The sequence below is a fragment of the Notechis scutatus genome, chromosome Z (genome assembly GCF_049901735.1).
Source record: "Notechis scutatus isolate UNSWTSFEM ecotype Mainland chromosome Z, rNotScu1.2, whole genome shotgun sequence".
In the NCBI taxonomy this organism is placed as follows: Eukaryota; Metazoa; Chordata; class Lepidosauria; order Squamata; family Elapidae; genus Notechis; species Notechis scutatus.
In genome coordinates, this window is record NC_142025.1 from 44,690,070 (window position 1) to 44,708,563 (window position 18,494).

Here is an 18,494-nt window from a genome sequence, read left to right on the forward strand (position 1 = left end):
AACAAAGAAAAAATGTCTCCTGAATCAGAGAAAAGAAGTTGGGCTTCAACATATGGGAAACTCCTCCCCAAGTCCCATCAGCAGCTACCAGGACAAAGGAAGGACTTTGGGGGATAAAAGGGGTCCTGAAACTCACCCATTTGAGTCATCTTTGGACCCAGACATGGAGGTTTCTGTTTCTTTGGCTAAGTGCTTGCCGGGCTAGTTGAGAGCATAGGTAAGTGTGGATGAATGTATGTGTGCATGTGTGAAAGAACAAATATATGCACACTGTAATCAGTAAAGTTTACTATTTATTTTAAATTCACCTGGTCTCCATGTATTCTAAAGAATCATTCGTGCTTCAGTGTTCGGTTGAAAGTTATTAACAGTGTGGCTGTTTTCCAGTGTTGGGGGAGTGAATATAAGCCAAATCTGACAGCACATGTGTAACATTTTAATGGTGTCAGAAATAGGATACATGGATTAGAATAGGATAGGATAGGACAGGACAGAATAGAACAGGACCTTGGAGGTCTTTTAGTCCAACCTTCATGCTCAGGAAGAAAACTCTATTCATTTCAGACAAATGGCTGTCCAATCTCTTCTTTAAAAAAGTATTGGAGATTCACAACTTCCGAAGGCAAGTTGTTCTTCTGATTAATTAGACTTTTGAATGTATTATTTGAATGATCAGTAATGCCTTCTAGAAATTTGGGGGTGCCCAGCAAAAGGTGCTTTGCACTGCCTGCCTTCCAGGCAACAACTCCACTGGAGAACCTGAGGAAATGGATTTGAATATATTATGAAGTGATAGAGAAAGAATTGGGATTGTCTATTGGTGATTTGCAATAGAAAATGAAGTCAATGTATTCAGGGACAGATGTTAAGATAGAATTTGGGAAGCTGTACAAATTAAGAGGAGTAATGAAATAGAAAGATGTACCTGGAATGTTTGCAGTGCTATTGGGAGTTGGGCTGCCAAAGGGATCAACTCTTCAAGCAGTTGGAGAGCACCTCTTTAAAAGGAGACTTGGAGCAACTAAAAAATATCTACCATGTTTTGCAGGCAGATTACCGGCTGCAAAAGAGCCAAATGATGGAATTAAGAGAGATCTTGGCTCTATTGAAGGATAGTGTAGGAAGGGAAGAGGAATGGCAACAAAAGCATGCTGTGCAAGAATTAAAAATTGAAGCCCTAAAGGATCTGCAGACCTCTACTAGGAACAAGCAGCCTAGCAATAAGAAAATAAAAATAAAGAAGTATAAGAAAATAAAACCCGATCTTATTTTTGGGGAAACACACACACACACACACACACACACACACACAATCAGTGCAGCCACCAAGAAACGGGTGGAGGTGCCCCCATAGCCAGGCCCCCAACACCCTGACACCTGCCTTGCCTTGCAGCTGTGGCTCCAGCAGCCCCATCCAGAAGAGCCCTGCACGGCTGCCGGCCCACTTCTGCTTGCTCACGGCTACAATAGAACAGGAGGCTAAGTGATGTGCTGGTGCTGCGGCCATAAAGTGAGGTGGTCACACCTGTGGAAGGGAGCAACGTGCCATTCAAAGCATGCACTGACCATACAAACTTGGAAGCACCTAGGACTCCTAGGATTCATTGAAGCAAGTTCAGTAGGCACGGTATTTCAACCAATTCAACTTTACCCTGAAGTACCTTCCGGCAGGGAAGAGTTTCCAGGCTGACGCCCTCTCATGAATGTCCCAGTTGGGAGAAGGTGGTTGCAATTATTCCCTCCCCAGAAAGCAGCCCACCTGGTCCTGGGAAGAGATTGCGATGGATTTCATAGTGGAGCTGCCAGAGAGTGCAGGAATACCGTGATCTGGACAGTGATCGACCTGTTGTCCAAGTAGGTTCATTTTATTGCCTGTCCCAGACTACCATCCACCCACAAGCTGGTGAAATTGTTCCTGAGGTATATCTATCTATCAGTTGCACAGAGTGCCAAGGAGAATTATTTCAGATTGTGGGGGGGGGGGTGTTTCAATTCACAATTAAGTTCTGGAGAGAGTTCATAAAGTCAATTTGGTCCCCCCAGGGGCTTAGTTCAGCTTTCCATCTGAGTACCAATGGGGTAGTAGAGCGGACTAATGCAATGGTGGGCCAATTGGGCTCCACCTGCTACCCTTTGCTGAAGTGGCTCACAACAATGCAGTGCACATGGCTTACCCACTTCAAAGTGGTCATTGGGGTAGACTTCGTTCCCATGTCAGAATACCCGCAGGAGCCTCCCTCTTCTGTTAGTTGCAGCGGTAGAGATGGTCAATTATATTAAGTATCTGGGGATGAAGATAACTAACCATCTGACTTGGTCTCTTCATATGTTTTTAGTGAAACATGCAAACCAGCATTTGCATTTCCTACATCAGATGAGGAGAGCACATTTTTCTCCTTCTGTCTTGGCTAGTTCTTACAGAGGCACAATTGAGAGCATTTTAACAAACTGCATCACTGTTTGGTTTGGTGGCAGCAATGCCTCAATTAGACGCTCCATACAGCAAGTGGTAAGGACATCTGAAAAGATTATAGGAAGCTTGCTTCCTGTTATTCAGGATATTGCTTATAAACACTATGTGCTTAGAGCTCAAAGCATTGTTAGAGACCTCAAACATCCACCTTATGGTCTGTTTCTGTTGCTCCCTTCTGGGAGAAGGTTTTAAAGTATTTATAACAGGGCTAATAGATTGTGTAACAGCTTTGTTCCTTATGTCATCCATCTTTGTAAACTGGCAGGATTCTTTTTTCTTCACATGTGCATGTATACATTCAAACTAGACTGTGATGTTTCTCTGTGTCATATATGTGTGTGAATATATGCATAATGGTTATTTTTGAGCTGAATGCAGTGAAATATCATTTTACTGTATGTTCATTAGTGTACATTTAAAGTTACAATAAAGTCTTTATTCCATTCCATTTTTAAGCCCTGCTATGTTTGTAGAACTAATTCCATTCAATCATTTAATGTATGGATACTTATCAATGGCTGATAAACATTTTCAAAGATAATTGTTCTGACCAAGAAAAAAAATGTGTATTTTAAACTAGGCCATGTCTTGAATGAAATGACAACAAAAAAAGAAGCAATTTGGGAAAGACAACTGACAACTGAGAATAACACAGAATTATAATTTTTCAGTTATCAGAGAATAATCAAACAATAATATAGTACCAAACTTTTTATTGGAAAAAGCAAAAACAAAATTGTAGTCTAAAACCATAACCACTAGGTGGCAGCATGTAACCAACACTTTCCCAATTTCCATCTTGTAGGCTACATAAGATTTAAAGTAAACAACTGGTGAGTATAGGGCAGTGTTGGCAAACCTTTTCGGCACCGAATGCTGAAACAGGAGCGCATGGACGGGCAGGGGAACACTGGAAACCAAGATAACAGCTCCCCTCTTTGCCTGGCCTTGTCTATTGAGCTGATCAAATACTAAACAGGCAGGAAGGAAGTCATTGCTCAGCACTTGGACTGGATAAACCCTGTGCTGCCCCCCCCAAGAAAGCTTTGCTTTTCAGCTTTTATCAGCAAGCCTATCCTCTGCTTTGAAAGAAAAAAAATGTTGTTGTTAGTTGCAAAGTCGTGTCCGACCCATCATGACCTCATGGACAATGTTCCTCCAGGCCTTCCTGTCCTCTACCTTTCCCCAAGAGTCCATTTAAGCTCACGCCTACTGCTTCAGTGACTCCCTCCAGCCGCCTTATTCTCTGCCGTCCCCTTCTTCTTTTGCCCTCAATCGTTCCCACAATTAGGCTCTTCTCCAGTGAGTCCTCCCTTCTCATTAGGTGTCCAAAGTATCTGAGTTTCATCTTCAGGATCTGGCCTTTTAAAAAGCAGTCAGGGTTGATCTTCTCTAGGACTGACCAGTTTGATTGCCTTGCAGTCCAAGGGACTGCAGGAGTCTTCTCCAGCATCATAGTTCTGTTCTGTTTTAAATTAATTTATTTTAAATTAACTTTACCCTCTTCCTCATTCTTGTAATTCAGGTTGTGTTAATATTAACTGCTTAATCTATGTATCCCCTAAGGGCAAGAATACATCAGCTTTATCATTCTTTTGGCATACTTTTGCCAATTTTTTGCACACATATGCATATTTTGCATACATTTGCATATTTTTGCATGTTCATTTTTTGCCTCTGCGTTTAGATAATTTTGAAGATGAATGCAAGGGTTGTGCTTTAAAAGAAGACCAGTGACTTACAGCAAATAGTGTTAATGGAAACAAATATTTAGATTCTGTCTTAAGTTTTTCTTATATTCTCTGCTGGGTGTTTGAAAAAGAGTGACTAGTAAAGTTATTAGCATTTCTATTTTTCTGGCTAGAAATAAATTCCTTCTGACATTATTTGTACAGCAATTTAATTTGATCTAATGGTTAAAGCATCAGGCTAGGAAGCAGTAGACTGTGAGTTCAAGTCCCACCTTAGCCAAGAAAGCCAGCTGGGCATCTGGGCCAGTCTCTCAGCCCAAATCACTTCACACAATGATTGTTGTTATAGAGAAAAGAGGACAAGGAAGATGGGTTGGACATATTCACCTCCTTGAGTTATTTGTAAAAAAAATAAAAGTGGAATTATAAATAAATGAATAAAAATAATGATAAAGTTTTGCATTTATTGTTCCCCACGTTGAGGATGTTTTAAACTCAGTGTTATGTGACAAGATGAAGACATCCTTCAAAACAGTAAGGTACATTAAATTACCACAGAAAATGAAATCTTAGAGATAGAGCAATGGTAATATGTCACTTTAAAAAACAACAACATTGTCCATGCACTCCAATCCAATTCAGCACAGTTCATTTAGGCTTGGACAACCTGTCTAATGCTATGCTAAGGCAAAACATATTGATTTCTCTGAATGGAGCATGTTATGGTTTGAATAGTAAATGCTGTAATAGAGTGCAACACATAACCTATGTTTATTTGTTTTAAAAGCACCAGAAAAAAAATTCCTGCATTGTCAGTTGTTAAACTTTTTATTACTATTAAAAGAAAGTCATTGTAAAGTATAAAATACAATAGGGTTTGCAATCTTCTGGAGAAACCTTGCAAATACATTACGGTTGATAGTTACACGCATAATATAACACAAAAGAAAAAATACAAATTTTTAATAAATATTTTAAGAATCATATTTTTAAAATGTAAGGTAAGGTGAAAATTATGAAACATACAGTATAAGGAAAAAATACCTTAAGACATTGTTTCACATGAAGGAGTACTTGAAAACATCAACGTGTGTTAAAGGTATCTTTTAGTTAAGAAATGACATTACTGTGAAGAGTATGTGATTTATATAAGTAACATGTAAATTTTCTCAGAGGGAAGATAGGCATTGGCTTAGTAACAAAGACCTTGCCAATATCTAGTCATGTTAGATACAGAAGCTATGCCTTTTAAATAAACCAGTAGATTAAATGCAGACATTTCTTGCTGTCTTTAGGTGACAACAAACTACAAATTTTTGAGGGTAAGCACTTTCCTTATTTAATCTGTCAGTATTTAGAGGCACCTAGCCTCATGACATCAAAATATCAAGAAGAGATTTTAAAACATCATGGGGAAAAATAGTTAATACTCACAAATTTCTCATTTTTTTAAAACCACTAATTAGAATTTGATACTCAAAGACACATACAAACATATAGAACTCATTTATTTTTAGAGATATCCCATTTTTACCTTTCCTATTTCCATTCGTGGGAAACAATGATAGAAAAAAGACACTTCATTTTCACTGCACGGTAACACTTAGTAGAGAATACTTACCACACGTTTTTATATATATTCATGTCTGTCAAAAAAATTAGCTTTACTGTATTCGTGTCCTGAAAGGAGACTGTTTTCCACTTATAGTGATTTTTATTTTTTAAATTTTCTGGGCATAGATATATTCTCAGGATGCCTACCTGAAAGGCAATGAAATCTAAAGTAATAATCCTCTTTATATACCTGAGCCTCAATCAAAAAGTTATCCTCAATTAATATATCCTGGCACTACCTATTGACATAAACAGAACTTGAAATGCCCTACAGAAAGGAAATACAAGTGTCTTTGATTTACTAATTTTTTTGTATGATTTACAATTGTTTTTTTTATCATTTTCTAATAACCTGTCATTCAAAAGAAATAATAAAATATTCTTTTTAAGTGGGGATGGAGACAATTTTGTATGTTTCAGAACTGTAAAAATTCTTGTAAGTTTGAGTAGACAACATTATTCCTGAAGCTGCTGGAATGTTTCCTGGTATCTTCTTTTATTATCAACCAACATTCCCGCTCCATCTTTTTTTAAGTGTTTTTAATAAATCAAAAAGGAAATGGTATGCTGCAAACCAAAAATCTTGATCATACTTGCAACAATATCCTTGGCTCCAAATAGATCTCCAGTGGAAAAACTTCAGAGAGAATTTTGTCTTTGGTAAGAGGTATTCTTTGACCTGTCATGTCTACAAGGATCCAGCAGCAGATTCTGGAAGATTTTGACCATTTAGTCAAACTCAGCTAATTTTGGAAAAGCTAACAGTCTACAGTTATAAAGTTGTACGCTACACCAAAAAATAAAGCAAAGTAAGTTAGAAGGTGTGAATGGTAGGTTAATTTTATTTAGTGAACCAATAATATTCCTGTAATCATTAGGCCTTTCAAATGTGGACCCTTTGTCAAACAATTGGCATGGTGGAGTCAAATAGCATGACCTGCCAGCTGTTCTTGGACATCCTAGAGATCAATCCAACCAAAATGCTTCCTTGTTATCCATAAAGATTACCAAAGCCCTTGGAAATGCAGTGCAAATCCTGTTCCAAGTGAGTGTCCTGTGGATTATACTAAATCTAGAAATAATGGATAGAGTGACAACTGGAGAGGTATTGAGGCGCATATTTAGAGCCGCATTTTAATACCACAGACAAACAGAGTGCAGGACAGTGGGGTTACAGAGTGCAGGTGGCCAAAAGAGCAGAGGTGGGAAGGGGAGATGGGTGGGGGGAGCTGAAGCACTTCTCGTGTTGGCAGAGTACCTACACTGGCAGAGTGTAGGTGCTCTGCCAACGCTCAGTATGTGACTAGAGGGGTACTACAACAGTTGTAACTTTGAGGACCAGATACAAGTACCATTTGTTAAGCTCTGTTGTATCTTCAGTCATGAATGAATGTTAAGTGAGGAATATCTGTATAATCAGTGCCATCTCCACTCTGTGTCCCAGCTTAACACCTGCCTTTGAAAGATCTATTTCCTCCAGCGCCCTCTGGAGATGCAAGCTAGTCACCATCTTAGCAGCTTTCTCTAAGATGAGAAGCTTGGAAACTAGATGAACATTATTCATAGCCATGTTTCTTTGAGAGGGGTCCTATCACTGACTGTTTCCTTCCTCTCTCAAAGGTATAAACTATTGCATGATCCAATCATATGTCATCTGCCAGGCAGTGCTAATTAACTGGGGGAGCAAAGAGCAAAAGGAAAAATGGTTAGGTTACCATCCCAAAGATCCTGTCCATTTCTCCAGGAGTTAATAGTAAATTCTTCCTAGATAACAGAACAAAATGGCATCTCATCGACTTGCATGGGCTCATCCAGCTGGAATTCAACTTTGAACAGGTCTAAGCAGGTTTATATGATGAATCCTTGAATGTTTCTCAGTGTCCTTAAAAGGATTTGTGTGATTTTTCCCTCCCCAACACATAGCAGGTCTTAAAACAAAACCATTGGGTAGCTTCCAATATATCACCATAATATAATGTCTATGATTGGCTCTTTTATGCAAAGATTCAGTCTCTTTCTTCTTCCAGTCTGGTTATGTTTTCTGTTATTCCATTCTCCATATCTTCTTGGAAAAACTATAAAACCCACAAGATTAACAAGTGGAGAGAGATCCCATAGAAGCAATCCAATCAGAGCCCTTGACATGTACCTGTTGTAGGTAGAAATTGAGGCCTCAGTCAAACTGTCTATCACATCTCCCCCTCCCCCCAAACCCTGTTAGGCCGCTTATTCCTTGAGCTAAAAGACCCAACTTGTCTGCAGAGGGAGACAGAGCAGAAAACAGAAGTGCACTTAGTGATCTGACCATTATAAAGGACAGTGCCATATAAAGCCAATTGCAATAATCCACACATGAGGTGATCAAGGGATTCCAAATCAGGAAAAAAACCTGTAATATCCTTTATCTTCAGATTGTATCCCAAGAGCCCAGAGACAGAAAACAGTGTTAATGTGTGATTTTGAGAGAAAGTCAATAATCAAGGAGAGGCTTTGTTCATGTAAGGGATGTTGATTATGTTAATTCTTTATGCTAACAGCCATGATAAAGGAAAACTTCTAAGAGTATTAATGAAAATAAAAATAACTCACTTCAGCACATGAGAGGGGGAGGAAAACTAACCAAATTTCAGTTTAGAATGTTATGTAGTTATTTTATGGCTGAAAACTAACCAAATTTCAGTTTAGAATATAGCCTGGAGTTATTTTATGGCTGTTTGTATTATATGAACCTAGGAAATTGGATTAAACCATGGTTTAGTTAATCATGGATAAGCATATTTTGCAAATAAAACATTTGCTGATCTGTTATTCATATAAAGTCACTTCTCTAGGAAAAATGTAACATATATACAGTGATCTTAAAATGAAATACTTAAAATCCTAGAGTTCTCTGAAGATTCTGATTTTTTTTTTGAAAGTCAAGGATCCTGTAGTGTATTTCACCCACTTCTATTGACATCTCCATATACCCACCTCTCATTGTAAACTTTCCATTTTAAATGTTAATACAGTCTATTATAGATCTTAGTGTGGAAGTTTTCAATCCTGAGACAAGTCTTTGACATATTGATATGAAGTGAAGGAAACTCCCATCATACTAAAGAACCAATCAAGCTCCCATGGGCATGTAAGTGTGCTTCAATAAGAATCTTAAGACTGCATGACTCACAAGGTTAGGATGTTGGTCTGATGATTGGCATGTTTGCATTTGAGCTGGTTGCTACTGAGGGACAGGGTGAGCTCCCATTACACACTCTACTTCCTGCCAACCCAACAGTTTGAAAGTAGATAGGTACTACTTTAAAGGGCAACTTAATAGGGACATGAAAGAAGCCCCCAACTGGACATCCTCCCGGCAACAGTGTTATCACTATTCAATCCTTTCAACCCAGGAGTACTTCAGTGCTCTCAACACAAATGTAATAGTAGCATGAGATTTTGCACTACCTCAGAAATAGCGCCACCTCTCTCTAATGTCAAGTGCCTGTCATTATTCAACAACTAAGCAGATTTATTTCAGCCTCTGTGTCCTGTACCCATAATTACTCATAGGAGGTCTTTTCATTTTTAACATTAAAGCTCTGCAAAAGGTATAGAAACTTACACTCCCTTACTGAATTGAAAGAAACACTAACTGGCTGTGAGGTTGTGAAGATGTCTGATTTAAATTGTTTTTGAGAGCTTTAGGAATGAAAAATGTAGCAGTGTAAGGATGTGTCTAGATAAATCTCTAATAGCCATATTTGAAAAGGGAACCCTGCTTGTTAACTATACTATCTTGATATATTTAATTATATGATTGAAAAACATTTTGCCAATATGGATATTCAATACAGCACCAAAGATTATGCCCAAAACAACTAAGAAAAAGGCAAAAACCCGGACACTGTAGTTTCCTTCACAGTTTATTATTGATATGAGATTTAACCTGTTGATTTTAAGTTTAGTCACTATCCTGCATCAAACACTTGTGAAAGACTTTGATAGAAATGTTCGCTTTGAATACATCTATCTATCTATCTATCTATCTATCTATCTATCTATCTATCTATCTATCTATCTATCTATCATCTATCTATCTATCTTTATTATCTTATCCATCCATCTATCTTTATATCATCTGTCTTCATCATCTATTTCTATGTCCTTTGTACATGAATGTTCTGTAACAAATTGATAAACAGCAAAGCCATCATTTTGCTGAGTACATTAGTGTCTTTCTTTTATAAGAAACAGCTGTAAAATAAACACTGAGCCATGAAAGTTAATATTTGCAAAATGAATGTAAGCACATGCATGCACATTTCTACTGAAATCAATGGGATTTCAGGGTATTTCCTCCCAGATCATGTCCACAGACACTAAAAAAACAAGATTAAGAAGTTACTATTAGTGACAAAGTGATACCAAACTGTAAGCATGGACCCTTTTATTTTTGCAAAGGGTTTTCCTTTTACTTGTGTATATTGTATAAACAACGTACTGTTGTATAAACAAGGTATCACAAAAGCGCACTCTGATTTTGCAGATGATTTCTAAAATCCTCCTCAATTTTTTCCCCATTTAACATTTTCCAAAATTTAATATGCATAATGGACCTTTGGTGTTGAAAAGTAGTCAATGTGCCCAGCCACATGCATTGTTTAGATTCATGTATTTATATTTATAATCTTTATATTATAATATGTACAAAGACTTTCCATTATACAGAGCAGGACAGAAGTTACACTTCAAAAATCCACACTATAATACTACATAGTTTATCTAAGTCTAATTAACATGGAAAAAACAAAAAGGAAGCCAAAGCTTAGCTAAAATGAATAAGCAAATAAACAACCCCCCCTACCCAAAAATGCATGGCAAATTATTAAATATAATCTGATTGGCAGTGCCATAAATTTGCCCCATCAGTGTTTGTCTTAGCTTTTATGTTTGTCATTCTACTATCAAATGTACATTATAATTGTATCAAATGTTTTGACAAAAGAAATTTTAAAGTAACCACGATGGTTTTCTTTGTTGACAAAAATAGAAATCTATAACAAATTTGAATAACTCCAAAATAAAAGAAAAATATTTTAGTTTCAGTTTTACAGTCTTCTTATTATCCTGATGCTTTAATTCTTGTACTTAAAAATAGCTTTATACAAAAACCACAGGCTTCTTAAATACAGTTTTTCATGCTCAATACATTTTTGTGCACACATTTCCAGTCCACTCACGTCCTTCCAAATCTTATAACAGTTTCTATTTAAAAGACAATCTGTGCTTCATATATAATTCCCTTGGCTGTTTAACCAGTAATGAATGCTTAAAAACTACATTTATCACTAATTCACGATGTTAACCCTAGTGTTTAGCACAAATGTAGCATTCAGCCTGAAATGATACAACAAGATGGGTAACAATCTTCAGCTGTAAGACTGGTTGCAACATCATCAGCATGTTAGGAAGGCTTGGTGAACTGTACAGGCCCAGGTATCACTTTTAAGATGGCTCTTTGGTGATGGTGGAAGATGCAGTGGCTTTGCTGACACTTCCATTCTGGGACTTGTAGCTGGTAAAGCTGGGTGTGTGGATTGACCGAATGTTCTTCATACTTTGGTTTGGTAATGTGGTAGAGATGGAAGAGGGTGAGGAGGAGGAGGAGGAGGAGGAGGAAGCGGAGGAAAAGGAAGATGGAGGAAGAGCGGTTGGGCGGCCATTTTGAGTCTGTGTGGAGAGTAAAAGGTGACTGTGGCCTTTACCTGTGTGAGTAGGATTCTGGAATTTTAAGGAGCCATTAGCAACTGAAGGGATTAAGGAAGAAGAGTGAGTAGGACGACCTGTTGGAGGACTGAGAGAATTAGAAGGAACGGAGGCTTTAGTGGATAGGCTTGGAAGGTTAGTGCTATCACCACTAGACACAGAACTACTTTTTCCAGAAGTGGAAGAAAAGGCTGGAATTTTTGAGGCGGATAGAATTGGGGAAATAGCTTTATAGTCCCCACCAGCTTTCTTAGCACTTCCATTAGCCTGTAAATAAAGATGGTGGGAGACAGTTTAAGTCAGCATACATCACAAAGCATGGGAATATGTAGGAAATTGAGAAGAATAAGAATGACTTGTTCAAACCTGTCCTAAGTCTTGCATTTATGGGCTGGAGCTTTCCCCATTTTTCCTATCCCTTTAAGCTGCACAGCAAAAAATGCACAGAGCAAGAGGAAGTTCGAAGAAAAGGTTATGTGGAAAAGTGACCCCAAATATGGGGGCTGATGAAACATGCGTCAGAATTGTTAAGGTGAAGATGGAAACACTCCGGTGGGTGGTTAAGAGGTGCTGACTGAAATCTGTTAAATAGGGAGTTAGTATAAACAGTTTAATCAGAAATGCTTCAGACTTATCGATTCCTATTGCTGACCTCAAAAAGTATTACAGCTGAGTACTGGAACAAAACTTCAAAAGCAGGGGATGTTTGCCACGACATGCACAAGCTGATATCAGAATAATGCAACTATTAAGATACTTTCATTCCCCACACCCTCAAGCCCTGGATTCCAATTCAGGATCTTCACTGGGAAGACAGTTCATGATTTGGTAGCATCCAAAACTGGCAACTGGACTTAAACATTTATGCAAAGCATTCATCTCAGTACTGACTTCATCCCAAGATTTGGTTTAGGGTAAAACTACCTGTCTGTACTGGCGTTGATCCGGTAGCTTGTGTTGTTTAATGGTCTTGTCCACACCTCCTTGCCTACTTTTAGTGGCTGCAGGGATTGGCATCCTGCTTGTTTGTGAAGTGTTGGTTGAATTCTGTGAGGAAAGCAGGTATAAGGATAGGAAAGAGACAAAGGGAGACAGGTCAGCGGGGCTCATTGTAGATGAGAACGATCACAGCACATGGGGGAAAGCTGCTTTAGGTGAGAAGCTAAAGCTCAACATGCATGGAAAGCACCAGAGTAAACCACGTCAAAGTCAAAGTCAAAGTCAAAGCACTGGTGTTAATTTCAAGAATAAAAAAAAACGGAATAAAAGTTTAAGTGCTAATCAATCATAATTTAACTGCTGCAACCCACAACAGAATACCAACTAAGCATCTTATGCCCACCACCAAAATCAAACAAAAATCAGCATTTTTAAAAAATTGAAAACACACAATATTAGCTGTTAAGTACTAAATTGGATGCACCAACAAGCCACCGGAAAAGAAGCAAACCAATCAGAAGACACCTCTTGCTTATTGTTGATTACTACTGCAGATTTTTAGAAAGCAGCTGGAGTTGTGATTTTTCATACTAAAGTACCTTTCGTGAAGATGATCGTATTGAAGGAAGGAATTCAACATCAGCATTGCTTTCTTCCACCACTATGGATTCTTTGGGCGAGAAAAAGCCTGGGCCAGGTGGTTTCTCTGCCTGGCCTGTGGTTTCAAAAACTGACTTTGGACTCATCTCACTAATGGTGCTCTCTAGCTGTTTGATAGTTTGTTCCAGGCTGTCTAGAGTTCTGTATGTATTCTTCCTGATTTCTTCAGTTCTAGATGCCTGGACAACTGCCTTTGATTCTGATTTTTCAAAAGTGCTAACAGATTGAGAACTAGGTATTTCAAATCTTTTTGCTTCTTTATGTTGTTTTACGGTGCCATCTTCCTCCTCTTCTTCATACACAACAACTTGTAATGTTTTCTTGCCTGTTTTAGTTCCTGTGCGAATTGCCTGAGTGAGAGCGGCTAATTGCTTTTTAGGAAACTTAAACTTAAATTTCTTCTTAGCGTCAGGAACATCCAACTTTGGTTCCAATCCATAAATATAACTGGTTTTCTGATGCTCCTTTTTGTCCATCTCCTGTCCTTCAGACAGTAGAACTTGGGGTGCTGAGTTAGAGGAAGTTTGTTGTTTGGATTTCTCAGTAACCTGTATCCTATTTGTCTCGGTGGCTTCTTCATAGTGAGTATCATCAGTTGTATCAAATTCTTCATTTTCTTCCTCTATTTTTTCTTCAGTCATCATTTTTTCCAACTCTTCATCACATTCCTCAAATATTGTTGAAAGTCTTTTGTAAGCTGATCTGATATCCATTGGTTCATCAAAAATAATGATGACTGGTTTTTTGTCCAAGCAAACCACTGGTTCTTCACCTTTAAAAGTTTCAAGCATGCTTTGTTGAGATGGTGTTTCTTTCTTGGAATCAATGTTCACAGTCTGTACAGCATTTCCCTTCCTGTTCACTATGTCATGAACCTCTCCACCTGATAGAAACTGAACAGCTGTTCTAGTAATCATGAAGCCAACATTCTCTGATTGTGAATTCTCCTCATCTGGAATACTAGCGGGTGATTCTACTTCATCAATATCATTTAAGTTGATGTTCTTAGATGCTCTATGCCTTAGTGCGACTTGATTACAGGCACTAGCTGACTTTCCCTGTTCTTGGGTTGATGGAGAAACTAATGACATTTCTTGGGTGCATGCATCTGTCTGTCCAACAAGAGGTACCTTTGCATCTTCCAGAAGGTCTTTTGGGGATGTGCTATGATCAGTCTCTCTTACCACAACATAACTTGGTTTTTGTCTTCCATTTTCTGCTTCTAAAACTTGTATTTCTTCAGGACATCTCTTTCCTTCATTTTCTAACATACTACTAGAGAGGTTTGTGTTTGGTTTGTTGGCATAATCCTTGTCTTCCAAAAGCAACTCTGGCCTAAAGGCAGAGTTTTCAGTGATGCTGAAAGCACCTGAGATCATGACTTCTGTTCTCCCTTCAGTCTTGTCCTTGGGATGGTCACTATCTTTTGTGGCCTCCCCATCAACCTAGGGGGGGAAGAGTTGCATTACTTAGGTTTTTGCTTTTGTTTTAGTTCAGGACTATTATTTGACATTTAGTCCCCTCTTATGGAGATTTTATCTGATGTTATCCCAATCAGCTAGTATTATCATCAGATAATATATGTATGCCCCTCTTTACATCAATACACAGCCATTTCCAATGTCTTCAGTTGATTTCAGTATCTCTTCATAGGATAACTTCAAATTGTGAACAACATATGACATATAAGTACAAATATTTTGCAGACAATGTGAATGTTAGATGGAGCTGGTCCTTTAAAGGCTCTCCATATTATGAAATACTTTGCCCGCAACTAAGTCACGAGAGACTCAATGATTTCACTCCAAATGTTCTAATATGTAACTGTTCTTCTAGCTTAAAAAAATAGTTATACCACTATATTAGAATATGTGGTCCAAATTTTTTTTACAGGAATTGTTTTTCCTCCAAGCCTTAATTTTTAAATGTTGTTTTCTCAACTTCTGTGATGAAACATACATTTTAAGAGAGTAAACTCTTAAGTCCTAGGCTTATTTGACAGAAAAGGATATACAAAAAATGGCAGAGCAAATTTTACTCCAACCTTCCTGATAAATTACAATTAAATTCAAGATAAGGTTGAGGGAGGAGCTATCAAGAAAGAGAAACAGATCCTGCCGTATAGATGAAACTCTGTGATGCTAGGTGAAACTGGATTAATCTATTTGTCCAACATAACCTTCCAGTTGGATAGCAAGACAACCTATCTTAGCCTTCTAATCCTTGCATACTTAAATTGTAGCTTTTGCTATTGGCATAAGTACTCCTACAGTAACTACAAATTCTGTAGAGGACAAATGATTCCTATTTCATCAATCATTCAAATATTAAGAAGAATTGTATCAAACTTCACTTTTAAAGACTGCCACACTGAATGAAGGGAGTGAAAATGCAGTGGGATACTGCTCTTAGTTTTGCTAATCTTTCAGGTGCCCTCTATGGTTAACAGAGGGTGTGGAAATTTGAGATCAATTCAGAAGACCAACACAGCAAACCAAAATTCTTTACAAAATACAGTGGTATAAAAATATAGGTAGCCCTCGACTTACAACAGTTTGTTCAAAGTTACAACAGCACTGAAAAGAATGACTTATGATCATTTTTCACACTTATGACCATTGTAGCATCCTCATGGTCACATGATTTACATTCGGATGCTTGACAACTGGTTCATAGTTCATAGACACTTCTAAATAGGCTATGCTTGGCCTACTGCCTAAAATGAACCATGAAGAAACAAGGTGAGTTTTCCTCTTCTGGAGTTTTCAAAATTCTACCCATTTGGCATCTCAGCAGAAAAATCTCCAGAACTATTAAGCATCTCAGAAACTGTTCATTTGAAAAAGGAAGAGGAGACCTCCATTCTGTTTCTTTAGCCTCTCTGAAGTCCCCTTGATTACACACCAACATATGACACATTGATGTTCTGCTGCTTCTATTCTCAGGACAATTTAAAAAGTTTAGTGGAAAAGATATTTAGAGGTAAAGATAACCTCTAAAGAAGTTACTTATTACCCTATTAATAGAGTACCTCTTAAATGTCCCTTCTCATAATGAAAGAAAAACAACCTCAGGCTCCATATACCTCTCCTTGTGACCATACCACATGACTGCTCTGCTCCCTGCAAACCTTGGCTGCAAAAAAGTTCCCTCTCTTATAGAATTAGCATCATGATACGTATTGTATAGATAGATACTCAGACGTTTAACCTCAGAATACCCATAAATGTCCGTAATAGGGCTTCATTCATCCTTCCTCAACAAGTCCTACAGAACCTTAGATTTGCTCTGAGATATTGTAACTGAAATATTGCAGACTGACAATGCTGGTGCCTACAATGGTGAGAATTACAGCAGTTCATCTTCAAAGTTACGTCGTCGCTGGAAAAAGTGAATTTTACACTTACGACCACTGCCGCATCCCCTTGATCACGTGATCAAAACTTGGATGCTTCCCAGCTGCTTCATATTTATGACTGTTGCAGTGTCCCGGGGTCATGTGATCACACTCACTGAACTTTTGCCAAGCAAAGTCAATGGGAAAGCTAGATTCACTTAACAACCGTGTTACTAATTTGACAGCTGCAGTGATTTATTTAACAAACATGGCAAAAAAAGGTGTAAAATGGGGCAAAACTCAGTTAATAAATGTCTCACTTAGCAACATAAACTCTGGACTCAATTGTGGTCATAAGTCGAGGATTACCTGTATTAGTTTAGTTTAAATCATTTTGTCATGTTCAATTCTTGGAGACTGTATAGGCAGGTGCTCTCCATGCTACCCTCCCAAGCACAGCTTCTTTCAGTTGTTGGATATGTCAGGTATAAAAATATAACCCAATAAAGAAAGGGATGACAAGTGTAGACTATAATGTGGCCTGTCATATTAGAAATTTAATTCAGCAACTATTTGGATTGAATTAAAATAATTCTACACAGAGCACAGTTATTTGATATCAAATTATGATGTTGAAATGTTAAATATACAGCCATTATTAAATTTAAATATACTGTAAATTGCTACCTTGGCACTCTAAAAGCTCTTGTAGGTATAAATAAAGTCACTTGTTTTTTTAGGGCAGAGGATGATTTTACCGAAAAGAGAGACGGAAAGAGAACTGTCAGCAAATAAAAGGGAGTTTAAGTTTGCTATTACCATGCAGAGATAGTGTGTTAGCATTCAGCTCATGCAGACTAAACCGCAGTAAAAGGGGAAAAGAAAAGAAAAAAACAACACCAAAGCTGTAGGTTTACTGCGAGGGCGGGGCGATGGGGTAGGGTGGGGACAGCAACAGCTGCACTTCAGGGGCCAGAAATGAATACTGGACAACTTTACTATTAAACATTAATTTTCAGGTAGCGGAATTATTCCTGTTGAATTATTTCTGTTGTCTGAACTTACTTTTCTTTCTACTAACATTTCATTACCAAGGTAGGTAATATCATGAGGACATACTGAAATGTAGTTTATTACTGGTCGTTTCTGTGGAGTAGTTTGTCTGTAACTGATGCTGCTGCCCCATCCTGTTATGACATGTTTACGGAAGAGAAGCAAGTTCAGAGGCAATCAAAGATCCAATAATTCAACCCTGAGCAACAAGATTATCTTCCATGACAGGGGTGGGGAATGATGGCTCTTCTATGACTTGCGGCCTTCAATTCCCAGAATTCCTGAGCCAGCCAAGCATAAAGTCATAAAGGGGCCATCATTCTTGACCTCTGCTCTATGAGAATCATCCCTGTTGGTTAGGACACAAGTGATGCCCTTATCTGTTATAGATTCTCAGGCATTCTTTGTGTGACATCTCCCCAGCATCTCTCAAACCCCAATTTCTTAGCATCTGCCAAAGGGATGAAAGAAGATTCTTTATCAAACCTGGTTTTCAATAATGCAGTTTTTCCTTGTTTGAGGAGCCCCATGAATATGTCTGCACTGGTAATCTTTTCTATAAGTAAGAATGTGACTGTATCAATGGGAAAAAGGAATTGAAATTAACTCGAGTTGGATCTTTCACTGGATACTGTCTTTTCATTGCTTCACAGTTATTAAGCACCTGTTCTTATAAGATCAATGACTACTCATTCGGTTGAACCTTAAATGATTTCAGTGTCAACTTTAGGACACCTCTATTCAGATTTGTGCGTTTTGCCTTCCAGTTTGAGGTGTGTGTTAGCTGTTTCATTCTTTTAAATTCTGTTCTTTTGAATATGCAAAATTTGTAAAGAGTCAATGCAGAATTTTGTTATTGTTGTGAAGTTAAACATTTACTAGTAATGTCTAGTAAATGCTTTTATATTATTCTCTGCCCCACTATTTATGAATATGTGAGCTACAGATTAAAAAAAAAACAATTATAAAGGGAAGACCT

At 37.9% G+C, this 18,494-nt stretch overlaps 1 protein-coding gene across 23 annotated transcripts in view; it reads right to left on the reverse strand.

Annotated features, from left to right (window-relative positions):
* Positions 1-4,979: 4,979 nt before the first annotated feature.
* KIAA1217 (KIAA1217 ortholog) overlaps positions 4,980-18,494 on the reverse strand; it is a 234,508-nt gene continuing 220,993 nt past the window's right edge. For 22 of the 23 annotated variants that reach the window (XM_087947725.1, XM_026675686.2, XM_026675685.2 and 19 more), the window contains 3 exons: positions 13,065-14,570; positions 12,451-12,573; positions 9,666-11,793 (listed from right to left, as the gene is read on the reverse strand). In XM_087947725.1, the coding sequence (XP_087803851.1) occupies positions 11,266-11,793; positions 12,451-12,573; positions 13,065-14,570 (2,157 nt within the window). In that variant the 3' untranslated portion in view covers positions 9,666-11,265. Of the gene's footprint in view, positions 7,928-9,665; positions 11,794-12,450; positions 12,574-13,064; positions 14,571-18,494 lie in introns of those variants that run through there. The other variant, XM_087947723.1, reaches the window with a different exon arrangement.